Below are 21,667 nucleotides of genomic sequence, written 5' to 3'. Positions count from 1 at the left end.
CAGGCCATTCCTGGGCTCGGCCACAGCCATCTGGAGCACAGCGAGTCCCCGTGGCACCCAAAGGCCTCAGAGAGGAATCAAGGTGACCTGTGGACACGTGGCTCTTCAGGGGAGCAGTGTCCGCCCTGGGGCGGGGCTCCTGCCTGGTTGGGTGATCTCAACAAGATGTAGTTCTCCTTGGCCCCAGCCCGGCTCCCACCCCCTTTATCCTAGACCCTGGAGCAAGACAAAACAGTCGCCTGGGTGCAGTGTACTTTATTGATGGTACACGACAAGGTAGGGCTCCCTAAGCCCCTCCTCCTCCCCTTCGTCAGGGGGTCTGGGATGGAAACCGCATGGAGATCGGGAGATTCTCGAGTGTGTTTGTTGGAGGACGGAGTTGGGGCAAGGACTCCCCAGCAGCGGAGGACCTCTCTCTTCCTCTTGTGCTCCTGCTGGGGCTGGTGGTCCAGGGACTCTTACTCCTTAGAGGCCATGTGGACCATGAGGTCCACCACCCTGTTGCTGTAGCCAAATTCATTGTCGTACCTGGAAGAAGAGGGAGTTAAGGGTTGTTTTCCCGAGTCGGCCACCAGGGGGCAGCAGACTCAGTCCCACTCTGGCGCACCAACTCCCACACCCCAGCCACACACCAGGAAATGAGCTTGACAAAGTGGTCGTTGAGGGCGATGCCAGCCCCAGCATCGAAGGTAGAAGAGTGGGTGTCACTGTTGAAGTCACAGGAGACAACCTAGGGAGGGAGAGGGCCAAGAATAGAACCCAGTCTTGCTCACCGGGGCCACGTGGACACCAAGTTCCCTGACCCGTCAGTACCTGGTCCTCAGTGTAGCCCAGGATGCCCTTGAGGGGGCCGTCCGACGCTTGCTTCACCACCTTCTTGATGTCCTCGTATTTGGCCTGAGGAGGTAAAGACAGGCGGTTATTCAAGCTCCAGTCTTGCAAGCCCCAGCCCACCAAAGCTGCTCCAGCTGGAGCTTACAGGTTTCTCCAGGCGGCAGGTCAGATCCACGACGGACACGTTGGGGGTGGGGACGCGGAAAGCCATGCCAGTGAGCTTCCTGTAGACACAAGGAAGCAGAGTCAGCACCAGGCGTCCCGGATCCCCGGGTCCCCAGGGCGGAAAAGCAGCAACGAGTCTCACCCGTTCAGCTCAGGGATGACCTTGCCCACAGCCTTGGCAGCGCCAGTAGAAGCAGGGATGATGTTCTGGGCAGCGCCTCGGCCATCACGCCACAGCTTCCCAGAGGGGCCATCCACGGTCTTCTGGGTGGCAGTGATGGCATGGACCGTCGTCTGGAGACAGGAGGGGGCGTGAAGGCCCTGCCTAGTGCTCACCACGCCACCCCCTCCCCCCTCCCTCCTACCGGGGGGAAGAAGTAAGTGACCTGAGCAGATCCCTTGGAACCCCGGATGCCCCTCAGCCCCACAGCCCAGGGCCATGCTCTGGGAGGGAGAAGGGTCCCACCTGGGGTGTGGACTGAATGTGCCCTGGCAAGCCCCGCATCACTCATACCATGAGTCCCTCCACGATGCCGAAGTGGTCATGGATGACCTTGGCCAGGGGGGCCAAGCAGTTGGTGGTGCAGGAGGCATTGCTGGAAAGAGGGAGGCAGGTCAGGGGCACGCCCATCGCGTAACACGCAGCGCGATCTGCCCACTTCTCCACATGCTCACCTGACGATCTTGAGGTGGTTGTCATACTTCTCATGGTTCACGCCCATGACGAACATGGGGGCATCGGCGGAAGGGGCAGAGATGATGACCCTCTTGGCTCCACCCTTCAAGTGAGCCTGCAGCAGAGGAGCACTTACAAACCCAGGCTCCCCCTTCCCGGCCTAGGTCCGCCCCACCCAATCTTCCTGTCACACCAAAGCCCAGGGTCAGTTCCCCTCCTCTCCCACCTCCCTGCGGCTCACCCCGGCCTTCTCCATGGTGGTGAAGACGCCGGTGGACTCCACCACATACTCAGCACCAGCATCACCCCATTTGATGTTGGCGGGATCTCGCCTACGAGGGAAGACAGGACAAAGCTCAGGGCCATGGGCTGCCACGGACCCAAGGAGGTCACCCCATTCCAGTACCTCCTCCAAGGCAAATTTCTTCCTGTTCCGTCTCCCACACTTACTCCTGGAAGATGGTGATGGCCTTTCCATTGATGACAAGCTTCCCGTTCTCAGCCTTGACTGTGCCATGGAACTTGCCATGGGTGGAATCATACTGGAACATGTAGACCTGGGGGGACGAGGGAGGGCATCAAGGGGCTGTGCCTCAAGGCTCTGCTCCCCGCCACCGGCACGGGTGGCACTCACCATGTAGTGAAGGTCAATGAAGGGGTCATTGATGGCGACAATGTCCACTTTGCCAGAGTTAAAAGCAGCCCTGGTGACCAGGCGCCCAATACGGCCAAATCTGAGGGGGACAACAGGTGAGAAGGCATGAGAAGGGAGGAGAGAGTCCTCCTGGGTATGCAAGCAGCCCCAGGCCCACTCACCCTCTTTCAGAAGGAAGAGGATGCCACTTTGCTACCACCAGAAAAGTCCCAGGAGAGCTCACTTCACCTTCCTAAGCAACTCTGCCAGGCCAGCCTGGCTTCCCAGCACGGCCACAAGGTGAAGGCTCACATCCTGCCCAAGAGGTGATTAGGCTCAAAGACTTGCCCACCCATCTGAAATCTGTCGAGGAGCGACAGGGTGGTGCGCTGCTGCTGCCACCTACAGTCTGGGCACGTGGCAGGCACATGGCACTCATCTGACTGTAAATGCTTGTTCCTGCCTGGCCCAGCTTCGGGCTACGCCCTCTAGAGAGCAAAGACTTGTACACTCAGCGTCACCAAGCTCAAAGGGCAAGAGCAAAGGTCAGAAGTGAACTGGCCTGGGGAAGCCCACCCCTTCCCCAAGTCCCTCCTACAAAAGGGAAAGAGATAGGGAAAAGGAATGGTTTCTCAACCCCTAATCCCAGCACTCTGATTTGCTTAGTACCTGTCCTTCCTAGCTCTTCCCCAAAAACCAGGAGTGGGAGCAACAGACGTTTGGGTGTGGGGAGGGCAGGGGGAGGAGGTGGAAAAGAGCAGAAGCCCAGGACCCCAGCTGCAGAAAGGTCAGGCAGCTATATTTAACCCCAGCTTAGTGTGGAGTGGGGATCTGGTTTCTGGAAGACGGGATGGGGAGAAGGGCAGGATGCCTGAGGCTCACAGACACCTAATCCCTCCTGGTGACCTTTACAGCCTGGCCCTGAGGGGTGGGTCCCCTCTACGCATGGATGGAAGAAATAAGCTTCGAGGAGAGCCGCTGTGAAGACAGGGGCTGCAGCTCCGGGAGCCATTTTGTGGTGGAAAATTTCTAAGTACCTATGACTCAGCTCCCCCAGCATGGCACCAAGCCACGGCTACCACACCTCTACGGAAAAAGGAAAGGAAAAAAAACCCCAAAACAACACAAGACCACCCCCATAAACCCACGTTTTTGATTCATCAGATAACCATCTAGGAAAAGCGTCCTATCATCCCTGGGGGGGAAATGTGGCTAGCGATTTAAGGGATGGTCAGAGTTGAGGTCTAGCTGAACAAGAACGGGAAAGCCTGGCCTCACCTGGCTTAAGGGATAAAGGCGACTCCACCCCACGAGACAGGGGTAGGAGGATTAGTTATAGGCAAGGAAAGAGGAAGGCTGAAGGGCTGAGGAAGGTTTCCTAACGGGCGGTTCATTCATTTCCTTCCTAGTTGCAACATGGCGGCTGGTTACCGCAGATGACCAACACCCACCCCCCTCCGCCCCCAGCTGGTTCTGCGCGCAGCTGTGCCTCCTGCATCCCGGGGCTGCGCCCGGCCGGGGGCACGGGCTGCAGGTGGGGGACCGGCTCCTCCCCAGCACGTGACCGCGAAGGGCGCGAAATGAAAGAAAGGGCCCTAGCTGGAAGATTAGAGGATGGGTCCACATCAAGAATCGGAGACTCCTGTGTATCTGCCGCAGGCGGAGTGGAAGGCTCCGCAGAGGCGGAGTTAACAGGAGGCGCAACAGCCGGGGATGGGGAACACGAGGCCTTGCGAGGGCCTCCTCCAGGTCTGAGCACCGACCTTGAGCTCTCCTTGGGGGGCGGGGTACGACCACCCCCATCCACGTCCCCCACGCGCTGGCAGAGACCCGGTAGGGCAAGACCCACAGACGCAATTTGGTGGGGAGCGCAGGACTTACTGCCCCACCCCGCGCCACCCCGCAACTCACCCGTTCACTCCGACCTTCACCATCTTGTCTCCGGGACGCAGCTGCAGGCAGAGGGAGGTGAGCATTAGAACGCGGGGCGAAGCGGTTGGAGTCCGGCGCTGCCCTCCCCGCCCCTCCCCCAGGCCTCCATCCCGGACCTGCGCTTCCGCACGTCCGTCCTCCCGCCCCTGCAATGCGGGGGCCCCGCGACCCGGACCCCGGCCTCCTCAGCCGCACCCCCGGCCCGCGCACGCCCCTTGTCCCTTTCGGGGCCGTCCCCGAGCCCTTTGTGGATCCTCTCCGCCAGGCTTTACCTGGCACTGCACACTAGACACGGCTGCCTATCGAACGGGTAGGAGCAGAGAGCGCAGGCGAAGGCTGCAGCCGGAATTTATAGGGCAGGGGGAGGGGCGGGGGCGTGGTGACGCAGGCCCGCCTAGCCCAGTCCCAGCCCCCGCCCCCGGGTGCGGAGGCATGAGCTACGTGCGCCCGTAAAGTCGCGAGTAGTCGGCCCTCCGCTTCTTTTGGACCAGCCTGGGTCTTCAAATGTGCAGGCACCGCGCGTGTGGGCTGAGGGAGAGGGGGAGGGGAGGGGACCGAGACTGGCCCAAAGGAGGAGGGGACCGGTAATGGTGCTTGGCGGGGATTGGGGGCGGGGGGGTTACTGCGGGATTCTGTGGACTCGGGGCCGTGGGCCCTGGTGAGAACTGAGGGATGCTGCACGGATGAAACGGGAGAACTTGGGGAGCCGGTTAGATAGGGAATTGGACCCGGAGCCAGGGACGGCTCGCGGCTGCAGGGTCCCCCTTCCTCCTCCTCCCCGCCCCCGCTCCCCTACTTTCAAAGGCTGAGAGGCGGGAAGGCTGAGGAACTTCTCGAGGCTCTTCGGTAGTGACACAGGAACAGCAGAGGAAAAGGCTCGGGAGGGGCCTCCCGCAGGACCCTGCCCAGTCCCCCTTCCCCCTCCCCCTCCCGCCCCCCCCCCCTCCCTGCCGACGGCCCGGATTCTGGGCCGGGGGCCGGGGCTGGGCCCTGGGCTGTCGGGGGCCTGGAGAGGAAGGAGGCTCCGGAGGAGGCATGAGGGGGAGGGGTCTGCACTGAAGGTCACGATGTCCTGCGGCGCAGGCAGCCTGGAGACATGAGAATCGGGGCAGACAAACCAGGCCCTGTGCGCACCAGCTGCTCTCCCCTAGGCCCGGGCTGGGGCCCCGGGTCGGGATAGCATCGCTGCTGGGGGCTGGCCCGGTAGAGGGCCGGAGGCCTCCCACAAATTCTCTCCTGTGAAGCCTGAGGGCTGTGCCGCCCGGGCTGGGAGACAATGCCTCTTTCACCCTGTCCAGCCCGTCCAGCCCTGGGCCGAGAGCAGGACGCTAGGGCGGAAGTCCCTCCCCATCCTGGGACGTGCAGGCCAGCCCTGCAGCCAGGGCCTCCCCTTCACTGGCTGCGTCCAGGGGATGTTGGGGGCAGGGTGAGGAGTCCAGAAGAGGGAGAATATTGGGAGGTCTTGGGCACATGGTGGGAACAGGCCCCCAGCCCCTTCCCACACGTGATGTGGAGGAAGGGATCCATTCCTCTCCAAGACCCGTCAGTCAGAAGCTGGCACTGTGCTGGGTTTGTAAGCTGAGGATGGAGGAAGGGCTGGTTCTGAGGACTTGAAGGGTTGAGGATTTAGAGGGGGGTGGGGTGGGATGGACATTGCCCATCAGCAGGTGCTGGGGGACAGAATTGGGGCCCCTTTGCTGACCCAGCGTAACCTGAGACCAGCCCCCTTTTCCAGCTGAAAAGCCTGTGGCTAAGTTTAGCCCCCGCACGGTGACAACCTTTGCTTAAAAGGCAGAGAGCACTGCCCTGCACCCCGACTCCAGCCCGTCCCTTGCCTTTCTGGGACTGCCCTCCCTCTTGGGGCCCCAGACCCAAGGCTGGCTGTGGCTGGCAGCCATCTGCATGGCCCATGGCCAGACTTCTGCAGGAGCAGTTAGAGCAGGGCCACGGGGCAGCTAATGGTGGGGGAGGCGGGAAGCGCCGCACTGAGGGGTCTGCTGGGTAAGTGGAGGGGAGACGCCGCCTCCTCAGGCTCCACCAGGACGGCAGCGCCTTCCCTGACAAGGGCCTTAGGAGCTCCTCCACCCTCCTGTGCTACCCAAAGCACGTCCCCTTTTGCCGCGTGCTTGTCATTTCTCATTACTGTCCTTTGCTGAAAAGGGAGCTCAGTGCTCCGAGAGCACGACTGACTGACGCAGCGTGCCGTTGTCATGACAGCAAAGACACCACTGTAGCCATGACAGCAGCCTCACTGCCTCCAGTTCAGGTGATTCAGCAGAGAGGAACTGGGGAGTAGGAGGGGGTGGACGGGGCCTGCATCTGAGGGGCTGACTTGCTGCAGACCCTGTAACGTGGTGAGGAATCCCTGGTAGACAGTCCCCAGAGACACTGTCTAGAGCTGACGGGGAATCATGACCCGATCTCCCATCAGCCTCCCAGGGCAGTCACCTGTCTTTAGAGATGGGGTCAGGGGCACGAGTCGGGGTGAGGGCAGGACAGAAGCCAGCCCTTGCTGGAGAGGAGGGTTTCTCAACTTCAGCCTCACGGACGTTTTGGGCCGGAGCATTTTCTGTGGCGGGATCTGTCCTGTGCATTGTAGGATATTTAGCAACACCCCTGGCCTCAGCCCCCTAGCTGCTGGTAGCACCCCTCCCCGCTGGGCTGTGACCACAAAAATAGTCTCTAGATGTTGCCAACTGTCCCCTGCAGGGCACAATTGCCCCCAGATTGAGAAGTGCGGATCTGGAGTCTAGACGCTGCCTAATTCTGCACAGCGGAGCAATCCTGCCACGCGTGCAGGGTGGGGAGGTCGAGAGGGAAAGATGAGGCACTGAGGGGGCGTGAAACTCAGCAGATGCTGGACAGGCCCCAGACTCCTGGGCTCATCGTCTTCTGGATCAATAACCCTCTATCTGCTGCCTGCCTCTGGGCTAACGAGAAAGGTGAAACAAAGATGAGCTTAGGAAAAACCTCTAAAAGTATATAAAAACATTTATTCATTGGAAAACTAGGAAACTGGCAAATGTATATTCCAAGGAAAGCAGCTCAACTCGGTTCAGATAGGCTAGGTTAAGAGCAAAGCCGTCTGTTATAAAGACCATTTATGCATTAAAAAAACAAGGAGACAGGCAAACAAGTATTTTACAAGGGGAATGGAATTCAAGGCCACTCCACAAGACACCAGCACAGCAGGGTTGGGAACAGGCAAGGCTGCCCCTAGGACCTGTGCCTGTGAGCAGATGCTCGGCGGATGGGGGTGGTTTTCTTGGGTGTCTCATCTTCTGTCATCTCTGCTGACGGTTCTATTCAAAGAATTGAGGGAATAAGAAAAAGCTGAGTCACAAAGATGGTGAAACACAGGTCTCAGAGAACAAATGGGACAGTCCCAGACCACACTGCACAGGGAGGAAGAGGACCTTGGGGGCAGGGGGCCTACGCAGCAGGACCCCATCAAAGCCAGCCTCCCCCCCCCACCCCCCGAGCTGTGCATCTTCTGGGCTGGGTGTGGAAGGAAGCACCGTACCTTCCTCGCTGGACTCATCGCTTGAGAAGACGATTCTGAGTTTCTTTCTTGACACTTGCCGCTGGGTGTCTGGATGCCATCGGGTAGTACGGCGGGGCTCAGGTGTGACAAAGTCACTGTGTGACGCTGCAGAAGCCAGACGCCGGTGTCTAGAGACTAGAAAAGGCAGAGGCATGAGTCCAAAAAGGAAAGACAAAAGGAACCTCTATCTGAGAGGAGGGCCCCGCCTGGTCTGTCCCGCAAGGGGCTGCCTCACGTACCAGCAGGCTGTTTCCTGGCTGATGGGGCTCTCTGGCTACCCGCTTGGCCAATCTCAAGTTCCTCTATTGCATCCAAACCTCTGGTGTGACAGGCCCGAAGCTTCTGCTCGAATTCATCTATTACAGCCTGGAGGCAAAAAGAGGTGAAAAGCAGGCCTGGAAATATAGTTATTTCTATGATTAAAAAGAAACAAGTTGGGGCTTCCCTGGTGGTGCAGTGGTTAAGAATCTGCCTGGGGGCTTCCCTGGTGGCGCAGTGGTTGAGAGTCCGCCTGCCGATGCAGGGGACACGGGTTCATGCCCTGGTCCGGGAAGATCCCACATGCCGTGGAATGGCTGGGCCCGTGAGCCATGGCCGCTGAGCCTGCGCGTCCGCAACGGGAGAGGCCACAACAGTGAGAGGCCCGCGTACCACAAAAAAAAAAAAAAAAAAAAAAAAAAAGGAATCTGCCTGCCAATGCAGGGGACACGGGTTCAAGCCCTGGTCCGGGAAGATCCCACATGCCGTGGAGCAACTAAGTCCATGTGCCACAACTACTGAGTCTGCACTCTAGAGCCTGCGAGCCACAACTACTGAGCCCGTGCGCCACAACTACTGAAGCCCGCGCACCTAGAGCCCGGGCTCCGCAACAAGAGAAGCCACTGCAATGAGAAGCCCACGCACTGCAACGAAGACCCAACGCAGCCAAAAATAAATAAATAAATAAATTAAAAAAAAAAAAAAAGAAACAAGTTCATGAAAAGACATGGAGGAACCGTAACACATATCACTGGATGAAAGAACACAACTGAGAGAAGCATATACCGTGTGGGTGCGATGATATGACACCCCGCGAAAGGCGAAGCTGTGGCAACAGTAAAAAGACCAGTGGCTGCCAGGGCTTCGGGGAGGTGGGGTGAACAGGGGAGCAGAGGGTGCTCAGAGCCGGGAATCTACTCTGAATGTCACACAGCAGTGGGCACAGGTCACGATACATTCTAAACCCTCAGCACGCACATCACCGAGAGTGAACCCTCCTGGAAACCACGCTCTCTGGGCGATGGTGATTTGTCCAGGCAGGTTCATGGATGTCCCGCTCTAGCCTCTGGCGGGGATGGGGGTAACCGGGGAGGCTGTGAGGCTGTGCCTCTCTGGGGGCAGGGGGCACATGGGGGAATTCTATATTTTACTCAATTTTGCTTTGAACCTGAAACTGCCCTCAATAAAGTCTACTAAAGAAAAGAAAAAAGAGAAACAAAGAATCGGGAATGGGCGACAGAAAGATCTGGTCTCAGGTCACTCTGGTTACTTGGGTGCAATCAGCTGGGGCTAAGTCAGAAATCCAGAGCCTCAGAACAGCGGAATGAACGGCGGCTGGAATGCAGCGGGCGCCGCTCACCTTGCCCTCGGGCTTGGCTCCACGCCGCAACTTGCCCACAGCGGACAAAAAGGCGCTGAAGATGGACTCGTCTGACAGTTTATCTCCAAAGCAGTCAAAGTTTTCCAGCATCTTGCGGAGGCCCCGCTCTGTGAGGGGCAGCTGTGACACGCAGTAGGCCAGGTCCCGGTACTGGCGCTCGGTCCTGCGGGCGGGCGGGACGGCTCTGTGAGGAGCAGTGGGACCCAGGAGGGAAAGGCCTCCTTCCTCATCAGCCTCCCACAGCCCCGGGGAGGCCCCTGGGTGGGGGGGCTCTTTCCCTCTCGCCACAAAAAGCCCTCAAGGAAGGCAGCGTACTGGGCCGTGCGGAACCGCTGACACAGCTTCTCCACCAGGCTCTCGGTCTGCTTGTCCTTGGTGATGTAGGAAAGGAGCTGCCTGCCGGAGGGGAGATGCGGATGTGCCGTCTCTGGGGGCAGCTCCGAACCCACCCACTGCCAACACCAACCGCGTACCCTCCCCAGCACCAGCCTTCTGTCATCCTCCTGACTCCGTAGCAGGCTCTTCTCTGCCGCAGCCCATGCCCAGGCCTGTACCTCCTGCCCTCTCTCACGCCTCAGGGAAGGGCCCACCACACCCTCCTGAGGAATTTCACTGTGACGAAATTTATAACAAAAGCAGCTGCCATCCAGTGTCAGGACTTTCACCTTATTGAATCTTTTCAAGAACTAATAAAGGGGAAGTATTTCTGGCCTCATTTTACAGAGGAACAGGCACAGAGAGGTGGTTATTGCTGAAGTCCACATGGCTAAAGAGTAGCAGAGCCAGAAATCACATACAGGTTTGTCTGATTCCTAAGGCTGCTCTACAATGGAAAACGTGCCCCCAGGCCCAGGGAACTCTACTTCATGATGGTGCGGAAAGGCTCCTCCTCCACTCCCGCCTCAGGGGCTGACAGACGGCTGATGATATCTGGAAGGAGGTTATAGACTGCGTTGCCCTGTGAGAGAGAGAGAGTCATATCAAAGAGACGAGGTGACCTGCATGTTCCCCCGGCAGCAAGCTCTGAGCCGCCCCCCACCTCTCACCTTGTGGGAGAGCTCGTTGAAGAAGTTCTTGGCCAGGGCAGCGATCTGAGGGGCAGGGTCGATGAGCAGCACGGCCATCTCGCTCACCTGCCCCTTCACCTTCACCATGTCCTTCAGGATCAGGTGGGTCATCACCAGCCCGGCTGTTTTCCGCACTTGCTGAGCGGGGTCCCGGAGACTAAGAATGAAATCCGAGTCATTAGGACCAAGATCATGGGCTAAAGCTGACGCTGGCAGAGAGGCCCTCAGTAGGACTCTGTGGCCTCTTCCTAGTGCCATTCTAGAAGCAGTTAGAGGATGTTTAGAGTTGAAAGCTGGGTTTGGGGAAAGAGGCCAAGGCTGTAACCAAGGCTTTAGAGAAGAAGCATCAGTCCCACTGGGGCCACACTCAGCCAGGGCCTGCACAGATGTTCAAGGGAACACTAAAGACCAGGCAACAGTTTTGGGGATTCTCACACTGACTTCACCACAGCCTCCAGGGCTGGCAGGGACGGCGAAGGTGCTGTGAGGTGTCCCTCACCGAGCATACAGATGAGGTGTCCAGGGGTCCACCAGGTTGGGGAAGCGGATGGCCAGATCCCCAGTAGCAATCATGAGGTTAGATCGAACGATGGGGAGTGACGACTTTTCTAGCATGGTGAACAGAAGACGAAGCTGGGAGTCACAGAAAGTGGCACTAGGGGCAAAGAGAGGATAATCAGGGAAACCATACCATCCCCCATCCTCCTGGAGAAGGTGATGCCCACCCCAAGGCCTACCTGATCATGCAGAACTTGCCGAGGGCAAGTGAAGCAGCTGCAGAGAGCTCCGGGTTGCTATAGAGACCAGGGTTGTTGCAGACTTTAAGCAGAAGTGGAACAAAGGCAGCCAGTGTCTGTTTGCCTGGTGAAGGAACAACTCTAGGTTTGGGACAGCCTACCTAGCCAAGGAGAGGGTCACTCAGCAACTCTCCTCACCATCGAGCAGCTCCAGCTCACAGAGGCCGCGGATGAGTTCTGCCTCGGCGTCCTCAGCTGTAGCCCCAGCCAGCCCCACCTCCTCCTCCGTGGCGGCCTCAGCGCTTGGATTCTGATGGGAAAGCAGCCAGGTCATGGGTGAGCAGACCGTTTTGATTCCAGCCTACCCTTCATTTCGCACAAATGGATCTGGGGAAAGGCAAATTCTGCAAAACCATTCACAGGCTTGTCACGTGTATCCAAAGAAGGACTCTTGAATTAAACCGGAAAAGAACTAGGTCCATTTGTGTTTAAGCTGCCAAAGCATCCCACATCTCTTCTGAATTCCTCCTCAGAAGCATATAACTTCCTATACACAGTAAACAGATGGAGCCTGCCAGACAATGGCTCAAGGTCACAGAGAAGGTCAGACTTTCTCTCACTGCCGCAGGGCTCCGTCAATCATTTGTCTGCCAGACATCACTGCCGCTAGTGGAGAGGACACAAGGCCCATCAGGTGCTGGGCCCAGTCACCAAGGCTGCCGGAAAGGCCCTGGGAGTGTGCTAACCAGCAAACACTGCCTAGGGCACAGCCTGTGTCTTATGCCAAGGTCCCTATCCCGATGCTCTGTATTTACCTAAAACTTTCCTTCCTGGGTGATCCATCTTTGTTCCCACTAATCGTTTCCAGAGTAGTTGCGGCAGGGAGGCAGTCTCCATCAGCTCATTTAACAGGGGAGAAGCAGAGATCCCCAGAAGGAAATGCGAAGGACCCGAGGGCCGGAAGCAAATCTGGGAAACGCCTGGGACCCGAACCCAAATGCGCAGGCGTGCCACTCACCTTCTCCTTTGGCTCTTTCGTCTTATGCTCCTGTTCTTCCCGAAGAACTCGGCGCCGACAGAGCTCTCCACTCACTGCCTGCTCCAGATGTACCAGCTGCTGCAGAGCCACATCCCCGGCCAGCGACAGCAGGTTCATCAACAGGAAAGTGGGGAGCACAGGCGTGTCCTCTGCAGGCGGGGGAGCGGGAAAGCAGGGAGAAAAAGACAATCAAGTCTCACAGACCCCCGCCATACTGATGGCCCCCTTGCCCACGTGCTCTACACCCCAGTGAAGAGGCAAGAATGGGGGTGGAGGGTGTGGTAGCAGTGATGGGCCCGGCCTGAGTGACAGAAGGGGACAGCGGGGGCTGAGGGGATCGGGAGTGGTTGTAGGAAGTGGTGGTGTCAGTGGCTCCCGGCCGGCAGGGACAGCAACAGAAGCTGGCTGCTGCCCGCGGGCCCACCGACACTCTTGCCTACTTACTCGTGGCCTCCTGGGGGATGCTTTTCTCTCCTAGCTTCTCCAGGGCCTGCTTTGCACAGCCCTGCAGCATCCGGGCACAGATCACCTCGGGGCCCTCTGCCAGCTGGTAAATGAGGGTCACTGCCGCCTCCTTGAATGGGATCCAGAGTGGGTCTGGGCAGACAACGCCTGTGCGGCAGAAGGGAGAAGTTGCCACTGCAGACAAAGGCCCAATTCTGCCCGAGGCCCTTCATGGTAGCTCACCTTTCGTGACCGTCTCCTGCAGTCGCTCAAACAAGCAGTGTTCCTGAGGCAGCCGGAAGGGAGGGTGACGTTTGCCCAGAGAAGGCTGTCGAAAGCAGGGAAGACAACACGGGTGTGTGTTGACGGTGGACAGGAGAACGCCCACTCTCCTTAGTTTGGACGTACCCACCCCACGTACCTTCCTCCTGTCAGAGATGTTGGCAATGGCACGGCACACCTGTTGGGCCAACCTGTAGTCCTGTGGAAGCTTCTCATCCAGCCCTATGCTCACCAGTGTGTCTAAGTTGCTTCCCACAATTTCTGGTTTTCCTCTAGGAGAAGGAAGCCATAGAGTTAAAGCCACTCACAGACCCCTCTGCGTGGGGGACAACACCAAGGGGGGTAGGAACCAGCACCAACTCAGGGCTTCGAGAGACTTGGAGCGCTACAGAGAGGCTCTGGCATAGGGCTGGCCCCTTGGCGTCCCTCTTGCTGTTGACCCCACTGTTTCTGCTGCCTGGAGGCAGACTGGTACGGGCACCGTTTTATTCTCCATTTAGGTGGCTGATGCGTGCACAGAGCTCAGCTGGGCCTGACTGCTATTAATGAAGCAGTCTTTTTTTTTTTTTTTTAAAGAAGATGTTGGGGGTAGGAGTTTATTAATTAATTAATTTATTTTTGCTGTGTTGGGTCTTCGTTTCTGTGCGAGGGCTTTCTCTAGTTGTGGCAAGCGGGGGCCACTCTTCATCGCAGTGCACGGGCCTCTCACTATCGCGGCCTCTCTTGTTGCAGAGCACAGGCTCCGGACGCATAGGCTCAGCGGCCATGGCTCACGGGCCCAGCTGCTCCGCGGCATGTGGGATCCTCCCAGACCAGGGCTCAAACCCATGTCCCCTGCATTAGCAGGCAGATTCTCAACCACTGCACCACCAGGGAAGCCCCACTGAAGCAGTCTTAAGAGAACCTTCCCTTCCTCTCTCGTCCTACCGCCTGTCTGGATCTGAGCCTCACCGTGCCATCATCCCAAGAAGCATGACAGAAGAACAGCGCTCCAGAGGAGAGCAGGGCACCTTCTTGGTTGCCCGCTCCCACAGCACTTGGGTCACTGCTGGTTTCAATTCATCCTTCTGCACAAACTCACAGAGCTGAAGAGAAAAGAAAAAGGGCTCAGGCCAAAAAATAACAATTCCCCTGATGCTTGGTCCACCTCCTCTGAAGAGAATATCGAGAACCTAAGTAAGTAAAGGCAATGTTGAGGAGTGGGAGAGGAAGGAGGAGGCTCGAAATGTAAAGTGGGGTCTGGAGAGGTACTGCCATCTCTGTTACTTTTCTGCTTTCATGCCTTCAAAACTACGTTCATTAAGATGACACACTGAAACTGACCTCGAGTTCATGTGGATCTACAGTTTGGACTACATTCTGGAGATTTCTAGTAGGTTTTCTTGCTGTAACCACTAGCTCAACATGTCTGAAATGGATGCCATCGTCCTTTCTTGCCTTTTCATTTTGCCAACGGCACCAACACCGACAGTCACATATGCTTCAAACTTCACAGTCACCTAATATTTTATGTATCAGTCACTTAGTCCGACCTATTCTTCCTTTTAAAATTTATCTTCCATTAAAGTGCAATTCTACAGATTTTCCTCCCACCCCCAAGGTCTAGACCCCTGTCACTGCACATCTACAGCAGCCTCCAGGGACATCCCTGTCCCTAGCCTCTGCTCCAACCAACCTGTATGCTGTGACCTCCCCAGACGTCTGTTTCATCATGCCACAGCTCTGCTCACCATGTAGAGATAGCTCTCCTTTGCCTGCTGCATGGGCTCCTGGCCAGCAGCCACTCTACAAGATCTTGGGCCAAGTGCCACCAGCAGGCTCTTCTTTCCCGCGGTGACACTCCTCCCAGTGGACGCTGGTGGGCAGCACCACCTCTGCCTTCTGTCCCATAATCCAAACCCTTCAAAGCAGCTCTCACTAAAATGCTGGAGTCCCTGGCTGACAAGGATCAGGTCCTAGACTCTTGAAAGGCATCCCGGGATCTTCCCGATTTAGTTCCAACCCACATTTCCAGCTTCCTATCTTTTCCAGATGACAGTTTTGAGCCAGAACACAATCGTCTTCATTCTACAACATAGGCAGTGCTCTTTCGTGGCTTTCTGTCTGAAATGTTTTCATTTCTTTTTCATTTCTCTTTAACTCCCTCCTTTCATTTCTCTTTAACTCCCTCCTTTCTTTAATTCTCTAAATCCTACTCATCAAGGCCCAAATTAAGTCCTGCCACCTTCAGGAAGCTTTTCCCTCGAGTATTCCACCTCACACTGCTCCCTTTCCCACTCTACTCGTCAATATAACATACCAGGTAAGAGTATGTTTTCTGGAACTCTTATGCCTGAGTTTGAATCTCAACCTTTGCTCCTAAGTAGCGGAAATTAGCCAACTTCTTTAAGATCTCTGTGCCTCAGATCTCCCATTGTAAAATGCTGATAATAGCATAACCTCCTAGGGCTGTTGTGAGGATTAGCAAATTAATATGAGCAAAGTGCTAAATACAGTACCTGGCATAATGTGTTATTATTATTATATTACTATCGCTACTATAATCATTGCCTGGGCCACTTAGCAATCTGCTGCATTGCTCTAGAAATGTTTTGTGTTTTGGGTTGCCAACTAGACTTGAAAGCGAATAATCTTATACTTCTTTGCAGGGCTGAGTAAGTTGCTGAACACATAGTAATCACTCACTAATACTTGCTGAATGAGTAAGTCAAAGTGAGGAGACTTACAATTTCCTCAAGACACTGAATGGTCCCAACTGAGGCATCCACTAGCAGCAAAGAGAGATTGTGAATCAAAGTCTGGGCCTTGGCTCTGTGGGAACAGCAGAGATCAGGGGTCATTAAAAGACCAAGAAGCTGAACCTGGCAAACAGGTTATTAGGCAATCCCACCACAGTGTCAAATAATAAATAACTGCTTTAGACTCACAGATATAGAGAACAAACTAGCGGTCAACAGTGGGGAGAGGGAAGGGGGAGGGACAATACAGGGGCAGGAGATTAAGAGGTACAAACTGTTATGTATAAAGTAAGCTACAAGGATATACTGTACATGGGGAATATTTTATAACTATAAATGGAGTATAACCTTGAAGAATAGTGAATGACTATACTGCACACTTCTAACATTTAATATTGTACACATCAACTATACTTCAATGAAAAGAAAAACAAAAACAAACCAAATAACTGCTTAGGATGGGTTTCACTGGAAGTTCAGCCCCACCCCGAGCCCATTACAGACCTAGTGCCTCTGGAGCTAGAACGCCCCTAGAAGAAGGGTGCCCACTCCCCCCAACTCCTTCAGGAGGCGAAACACAGCCCATCTACCTGGCAGAGTCCCCCTTAGGTTTGAGGTAAAGTTGGCGGTAGGCGTTCAGCACAGCTTCCCGGACACCAGGCTCCTTCGACCAGATGAGAGGCAGCATGCGGCGCACCCCGAACAGGGCCTGGGGTACCCCAAATTGGAATACCATCACAAAGAATTCAATCACCTCCTGTACCACTGAGAGGACAGACACAAATGTCACCTATCTGCTTGGCAAAACTCCCCCAATACTTAAAGGCGGAGCCTTTCTTAATGTAGCAACATGCGAGCGGAGGCCTTCCTCCTTCTTCCCTGAGGATGCCAACTCCCCTAAGTGCCCTGTGAAATACTATATGCACACTCCGCAGGGCTACACAAAGCAAATTGAAGAAAGAATCCGGGCCTTTCAAAGGAGCGGACAGACATCAATAAAATACGGACACGACTGGCTCTTCCAACTCCAAGACCCAGTCCTCGCAGAGGGGCTGCCGGCGTACCTGTAGTTGTGTGTTCGTACATCATCTGGCTTATGATGCCAATGGCCTCTGTGATCTTCAGAGAGAAGCTGTAGGCATCCTGCAGATACTGCACCAGCATCTCCTGCTTCACCAGCTCATCGTTTTCCCTGCATTTCTCAGCCTCTGACACACTGGGCTTGTCTTTGCAGCCAGTCTCTCCTGGGCCCAAGTTCCCCGCAGCCCCCTGGGGATTCTTCTCCTGTGTGGGAGCTGCTGGGCCTAGAGTTAAAGAATTACAGGATGGTTTTCGTTCAAGGGTATACGGGGAAACCCAACAGCTCTAAACATCACTGAATATTTGTTTCTACAATAGGAAAGCTTTTTTTTTTTTTTTTTTTGCCGTGCCGCGCTACTTGCGGGATCTTAGTTCCCTGACCAAGGATTGAACCTGTGACCCCTGCAATGGAAATGCAGAGTCCTAACCACTGGACCACTGGGGAATTCCCACTAGGAAAGTATAAACTTAGAATTTATTCTAAAATATGTTGGTTCATTTCTCAAAAAAGATTCCTCAAGTTCTCTACAGTTTGGAAATAACCTTTTATACCCCGTGACTAAATCTTAGGCCCGTAGGCTGCTTCCATTCCAGAGCAGAAGCACCACTAACTCCCCTCTGGCCTCTTTCAGCACCAGGTTGCCAGCCAGGCCAGTGTCTGACAGAAAGTAAATGGTCTATAAATACAGTTGAAGTGTCTTGTGTGCTGACTGAAGAAGGAAAAGGAATTTACCTTTGAAGATAGTTCCTAAGAGATTCAGGAACGCGGTCTTCTCTGGCTCCTCTGGGTCCATATGACAGAAGGGTTCAGATTCCTGGAAGTGGCCTATGGCTTCTTGAGTGAGAATGATGGCCTGCCTGACAGAACATCACCTGTCACCAATCAGGCACCCATAAGAGTGTCACTGCAGCCTTGTGTCAGGGAGCCTGTGTCATGATTCCATCAAGAACCTAGACCTACTGGTAGAGAATTCTGTCACTTGTATAAAAAGGGGGGAAAAATGTAGATATGTTTGACTGTGTGACTACATATTATCTCTAGAAGGAGGCTCGCTATGGAAAGGGAACTAACTGGCTGGAAAGCAGGTTTGGAAGGGATTTTTCATGGCATGTCCTTTTTCAAATTTTAAATACTGTACGATGTGAATATATTGTCTAATTACGAAAAAGTAGCTTCCTGCTTAAAAAAAAACCAAAAAAATCCCCCCAAACTCTGCTATTAAACCGTTAAAAAGTTACGTTCTAACACGTTTAAATTTGTAACTGGAAGCCAGAAGCTCAGCTATTAAGAACTTCACCCAGCACTGGCTGCCAAGGATCGCTGAAGGAGGAGGGGACATCTTTAACATGAGAAGAAGCTTGTTCCTAACTCATCACTAGCATGCTTGGAGGCAGAGCAGGCTGCCTTTTATGCTTTAGCAAAGAGAGACACCAGAGAGACGTAGGGAATTAGAGAGTCAACTAGCCACCCTCTCTTCAGCCTTTCTGAGCAGCCTAATTAGGTAGGAAGTAAACTAATGACTTGTGGCTGAGGTTTAAGAATACCTGTGGACAGCTATAACGCTTTTGTTGCCAAGGTGCTCTCAAGTTCTAGTCAGAAAAATCTTTTCTCTAAGATCAGGATTCATACCAGGTTGATTTAAAAATTAAGGTACGATTGAGCACGTTTGTTATTATTTATCAGCTCACACATTTTGGAATTAAAAAGCCCCTAGAGATCTTATGACCTAATCAACTATTTTTAAATAAATAATGAAACTGAGGCCCAGAAAGTTTAAGTAACTTACTTTATAGAAATAGGATTATACTCATAGGCCGTCTTCTTCAAATGAAGCAGGACTTTGGTCATATTTAATTATAACATGATTTATGTCTAGCTGTTTTAGTAGTTTCTTTAAACATTTGTAAAAGTAGAAAAGCATGCTTAATTGTAGACTTTGCCTTTGGCATATATCTGGTGTTCAGACTATGACTGCAATGAAAACACCTACCACCATCTGATGGCAGCATACCCTAAGTGCAGTTCATTTAAAAAAAACATTGTTAAAGAATGTACATATGTGTATTAACAGTCACTTTGCTGTAAAGCAGAAATTAGCACAACACTGTAAATCAACTATACTTCAATTAAAAAAAAATACTGTGTCTCAAAAGTTAACTCTAAACCTGACAGGTCATGAGAGAATATCCCATTCTTTCACATACTTGTAACTAGCTTTGGCTAGCAATCGACGGATGCGTCCTTCCACCTCTTCCGCCGTCTCTGTTGCGGCAACCTCCTCGGGCATCCCCTCTCCTTCCTGGGGAAGCTTCAGAAGCTGCTGCAGGGTAGCCTTCAACTCTGGCAGCATGGCTTCCCACTCCTCCCCTGGGTCCAGCGCTGCGGCTGAATGGGAAAGTCTCACTTAGACTCTTGCACTGAGTTTCCAGCTGCAAGGAGAAGGCTGTCTGGGGTGAGAACTCCCCGCAGCAACTACTCACAAGCAGCTGCAGCTCGCCTCTGGGCCCTCATCTCCTGTAATTTCTGGGTTTCCTTCTGCAGCGGTCCAGCAAGGTCAGTATCACTAAGCTACCAAGGTAAAAATGAACATCAGGGTCACTGAGTCATGGAATTTCACTGCTATTTCCATTTAATTCCTTCTCTTTTGGGTGGGCCCAGACTACTTACCTTGCAGGAAAAGGGATTATTGGCAAGAAAACTGGCAAGGAGCTGGATGGCATTTTTACAAACCAGCACCGACTTGTCTGCCAGACGCCCCACTGCTAAGGCCACCACTGCCTGGAAACGTGTCAGGGGCAGAGCCTATGTGGAACAGAAAGACAGGATCAGATCCCGCCCCACACCTTCCATTCTGCTCAAGATGATCGTGAAGTACACTCTACATGAGCTGGCCACTCATTCTAAGGAAACTTTTCTACGGGATGTGAATAGCTCAAGAGGACTGTCTGTAGTGGTTAAGACATACTGTAGTCCTTAAATGGAGCCCAGAATCCTTGTCCTTGATAGAGGAAGACCTTTATTACTGGTAGGAGAATCCTGAATTCTAGACTCTTCTTTGACATAGCTACTTTTCTTTTGACCCTGGATTCCTTTTCTTCGGCCTGTACATAGAGGGGTACCGTGTATCTTTATCACGTCAAAGGCCACTCACCTTCTGCTGGACGATTCGTGTAAAGAGTTGCAAAACACGGCTCCGCACAAAGGAGCTGACGTCGTGGCCGTGGGCCTGCAAGGTGTCCAAGAACTGGTCTCGGGTGTCTCGGGCTGCCGCCTCCAGCTGATCCCCATTCAGAACCTGCAGCACCATCTCCGCCATGGCCGCCAGCACGGCATTGCGCATCATGTAATTCTGAGAGGGATATGAGGCTGGTATGAGCCTCTGCACCCCCATACTGACTGTCGTTTTCCTAAACTCTTGTGCTCATCCAGGCACAAAGAAGGGGTAAGGCCTTTAGGCAAGGTTAAGCTTGCTTTTCTTAGCTCTGACTTTCTCTGGTCAACTGCCCAGCAGGTATTCATTGACTCCTGAGGTCACTAGAAAAAGCTGAATCCCAGAAGGGCCTTGTCTGGTCAGAGGAGAATGTAGGGACAAAATAAACAAGAGCCCAGAGCAGTTTTTCCCCACAAGGCTCACCCAGGTAACCATGGTGGCAGCTGAATATGAAATCACATCCATCCACCAACACATGTTTGAAAAGCATTAATTACTACCTTTCATCTGAGGCCTCAAAGCCTTTGATCCTTACTAATAAACACCGCCTTTCTCTCACACTTCCCTTCCCACATCGTACTTACAGGGAAACAGAAATCAGCCCTAGTGCCAACCATGTCCATTACAGAATCATGGAGAATAGTGTTTGGGGTTTTTGCCAGGCCAAGAGCCTGAGAATGGGATCTTGCATAAAAAGTTATAGTACATTAGATGAACAAGCAGACTGTCTTTGTTCCTGACATTCACCGAGGAGTGCCAGCATCAGTTTGGGAAGCAGTCAGGCTAACAGTGAGGGATAAGACAGATGACGTGGGTGGATCTGAGAACCAGGTGGGCAGGAAGGGGCTTCATCCCGAGGAATGGGTGGGAACCAGAATCACAGCTGAATCACTCTCACTAGACCCTCCCCTTCCAGACCTGGGTGAACCCAGTGTGATACTGCAACAGGATTACTAAGTGGCTCTTCATTTAATTCAATAAACTTCATCTGCTTCTCTATAGGAAGGAACCGCCACAGTGATTAGCCTAGACAACTTGATTTCAGTGAAAGCTTCCTTCTTGTTAAGGAACAGCCTTTCAACAATGCACTTAAAACCCCTAGAAAACCCTGAGATCCCCAGGGGACCGCCTACCTCTCCATCCAGATGATCTAGCAGAATGCACACACTGGACATCAGGGTGGCCGGGACACGCTCCGCTAGTTCTGTCAGGAAGGCGGCAAAGCCCTTGGCCCCTGAAGGGTCCCGACTCAACTCCTGGGGACACTTCTGTCCAATCTCTCTACACAGGGGAATAAACACAGCCATAGCAGCATAACTTAACTACTCAGGTCCCAGTAAGGGAAGGTAAAGTTGGTATCTGATATCTGAAGGAATCTAATGTTACACAGAGAAGCAATTTCCAATCTTTATACTCTCCCTGAGGGAAATGAGAATTAGAAACTTAGAGAAGGAAGGGTCACCTTACAATCTCTCCTACTATGCTCTTCATTCCATAATCAGTTGCCCACAGACTCACAGCTGCCACCAGTACCGATGGCAGGTGTTCAAAGTGCTGCAGCATCTGGATGATCTTCACAGTGGCACCTGTGGAAGTACTACACATGAGAAATCATGGGCAAAATGAAAAGGGTGGGGCAAAGCG

The 21,667-nt window shown here is 53.8% G+C and overlaps 2 protein-coding genes across 5 annotated transcripts in view; both read right to left on the bottom strand.

Moving 5' to 3' along the window:
* Nucleotides 1-235: 235 nt before the first annotated feature.
* GAPDH (glyceraldehyde-3-phosphate dehydrogenase) lies at nt 236-4,600 on the bottom strand. The gene is made up of 12 exons (XM_022577390.3): nt 4,514-4,600; nt 4,221-4,261; nt 2,310-2,409; nt 2,126-2,232; nt 1,917-2,007; nt 1,675-1,790; nt 1,514-1,595; nt 1,142-1,293; nt 980-1,058; nt 814-897; nt 633-730; nt 236-528 (listed from the first exon to the last, which is right to left on the bottom strand). The coding sequence occupies exons 2-12, from the start codon at nt 4,241-4,243 to the stop codon at nt 459-461; spliced, it is 1,002 nt and encodes a 333-aa protein (XP_022433098.1). The 5' UTR covers nt 4,244-4,261; nt 4,514-4,600; the 3' UTR covers nt 236-458.
* A 2,614-nt stretch (nt 4,601-7,214) lies between these two features.
* Nucleotides 7,215-21,667, bottom strand: part of NCAPD2 (non-SMC condensin I complex subunit D2) — a 28,755-nt gene continuing 14,302 nt past the window's right edge. For 2 of the 4 annotated variants that reach the window (XM_022577377.2, XM_022577378.2), the window contains exons 8-32: nt 21,486-21,609; nt 21,157-21,304; nt 19,964-20,161; nt 19,480-19,614; nt 19,293-19,380; nt 19,017-19,197; nt 17,545-17,669; nt 16,796-17,035; nt 16,322-16,496; nt 15,720-15,804; nt 13,945-14,078; nt 13,133-13,265; nt 12,955-13,039; nt 12,712-12,879; nt 12,247-12,416; nt 11,427-11,538; nt 11,229-11,352; nt 10,991-11,146; nt 10,471-10,648; nt 10,288-10,382; nt 9,740-9,820; nt 9,404-9,587; nt 8,025-8,151; nt 7,765-7,920; nt 7,215-7,543 (exon numbers count right to left, since the gene is read on the bottom strand). In XM_022577377.2, the coding sequence (XP_022433085.1) occupies nt 7,458-7,543; nt 7,765-7,920; nt 8,025-8,151; nt 9,404-9,587; nt 9,740-9,820; nt 10,288-10,382; nt 10,471-10,648; nt 10,991-11,146; nt 11,229-11,352; nt 11,427-11,538; nt 12,247-12,416; nt 12,712-12,879; nt 12,955-13,039; nt 13,133-13,265; nt 13,945-14,078; nt 15,720-15,804; nt 16,322-16,496; nt 16,796-17,035; nt 17,545-17,669; nt 19,017-19,197; nt 19,293-19,380; nt 19,480-19,614; nt 19,964-20,161; nt 21,157-21,304; nt 21,486-21,609 (3,488 nt within the window). In that variant the 3' untranslated portion in view covers nt 7,215-7,457. Of the gene's footprint in view, nt 7,544-7,764; nt 7,921-8,024; nt 8,152-9,403; nt 9,588-9,739; nt 9,821-10,282; nt 10,383-10,470; nt 10,649-10,990; nt 11,147-11,228; nt 11,353-11,426; nt 11,539-12,246; nt 12,417-12,711; nt 12,880-12,954; nt 13,040-13,132; nt 13,266-13,944; nt 14,079-15,719; nt 15,805-16,321; nt 16,497-16,795; nt 17,036-17,544; nt 17,670-19,016; nt 19,198-19,292; nt 19,381-19,479; nt 19,615-19,963; nt 20,162-21,156; nt 21,305-21,485; nt 21,621-21,667 lie in introns of those variants that run through there. The other 2 variants (XM_089920200.1, XM_022577379.2) reach the window with 2 other exon arrangements.

The sequence above is a fragment of the Delphinapterus leucas genome, chromosome 11, assembly GCF_059928025.1.
Source record: "Delphinapterus leucas isolate spDelLeu-1000000601 "Yukka" chromosome 11, BTC_Dleu_Yukka2, whole genome shotgun sequence".
Lineage (NCBI taxonomy): Eukaryota > Metazoa > Chordata > Mammalia > Artiodactyla > Monodontidae > Delphinapterus > Delphinapterus leucas.
This window is presented reverse-complemented; position numbering and strand designations above follow the sequence as displayed.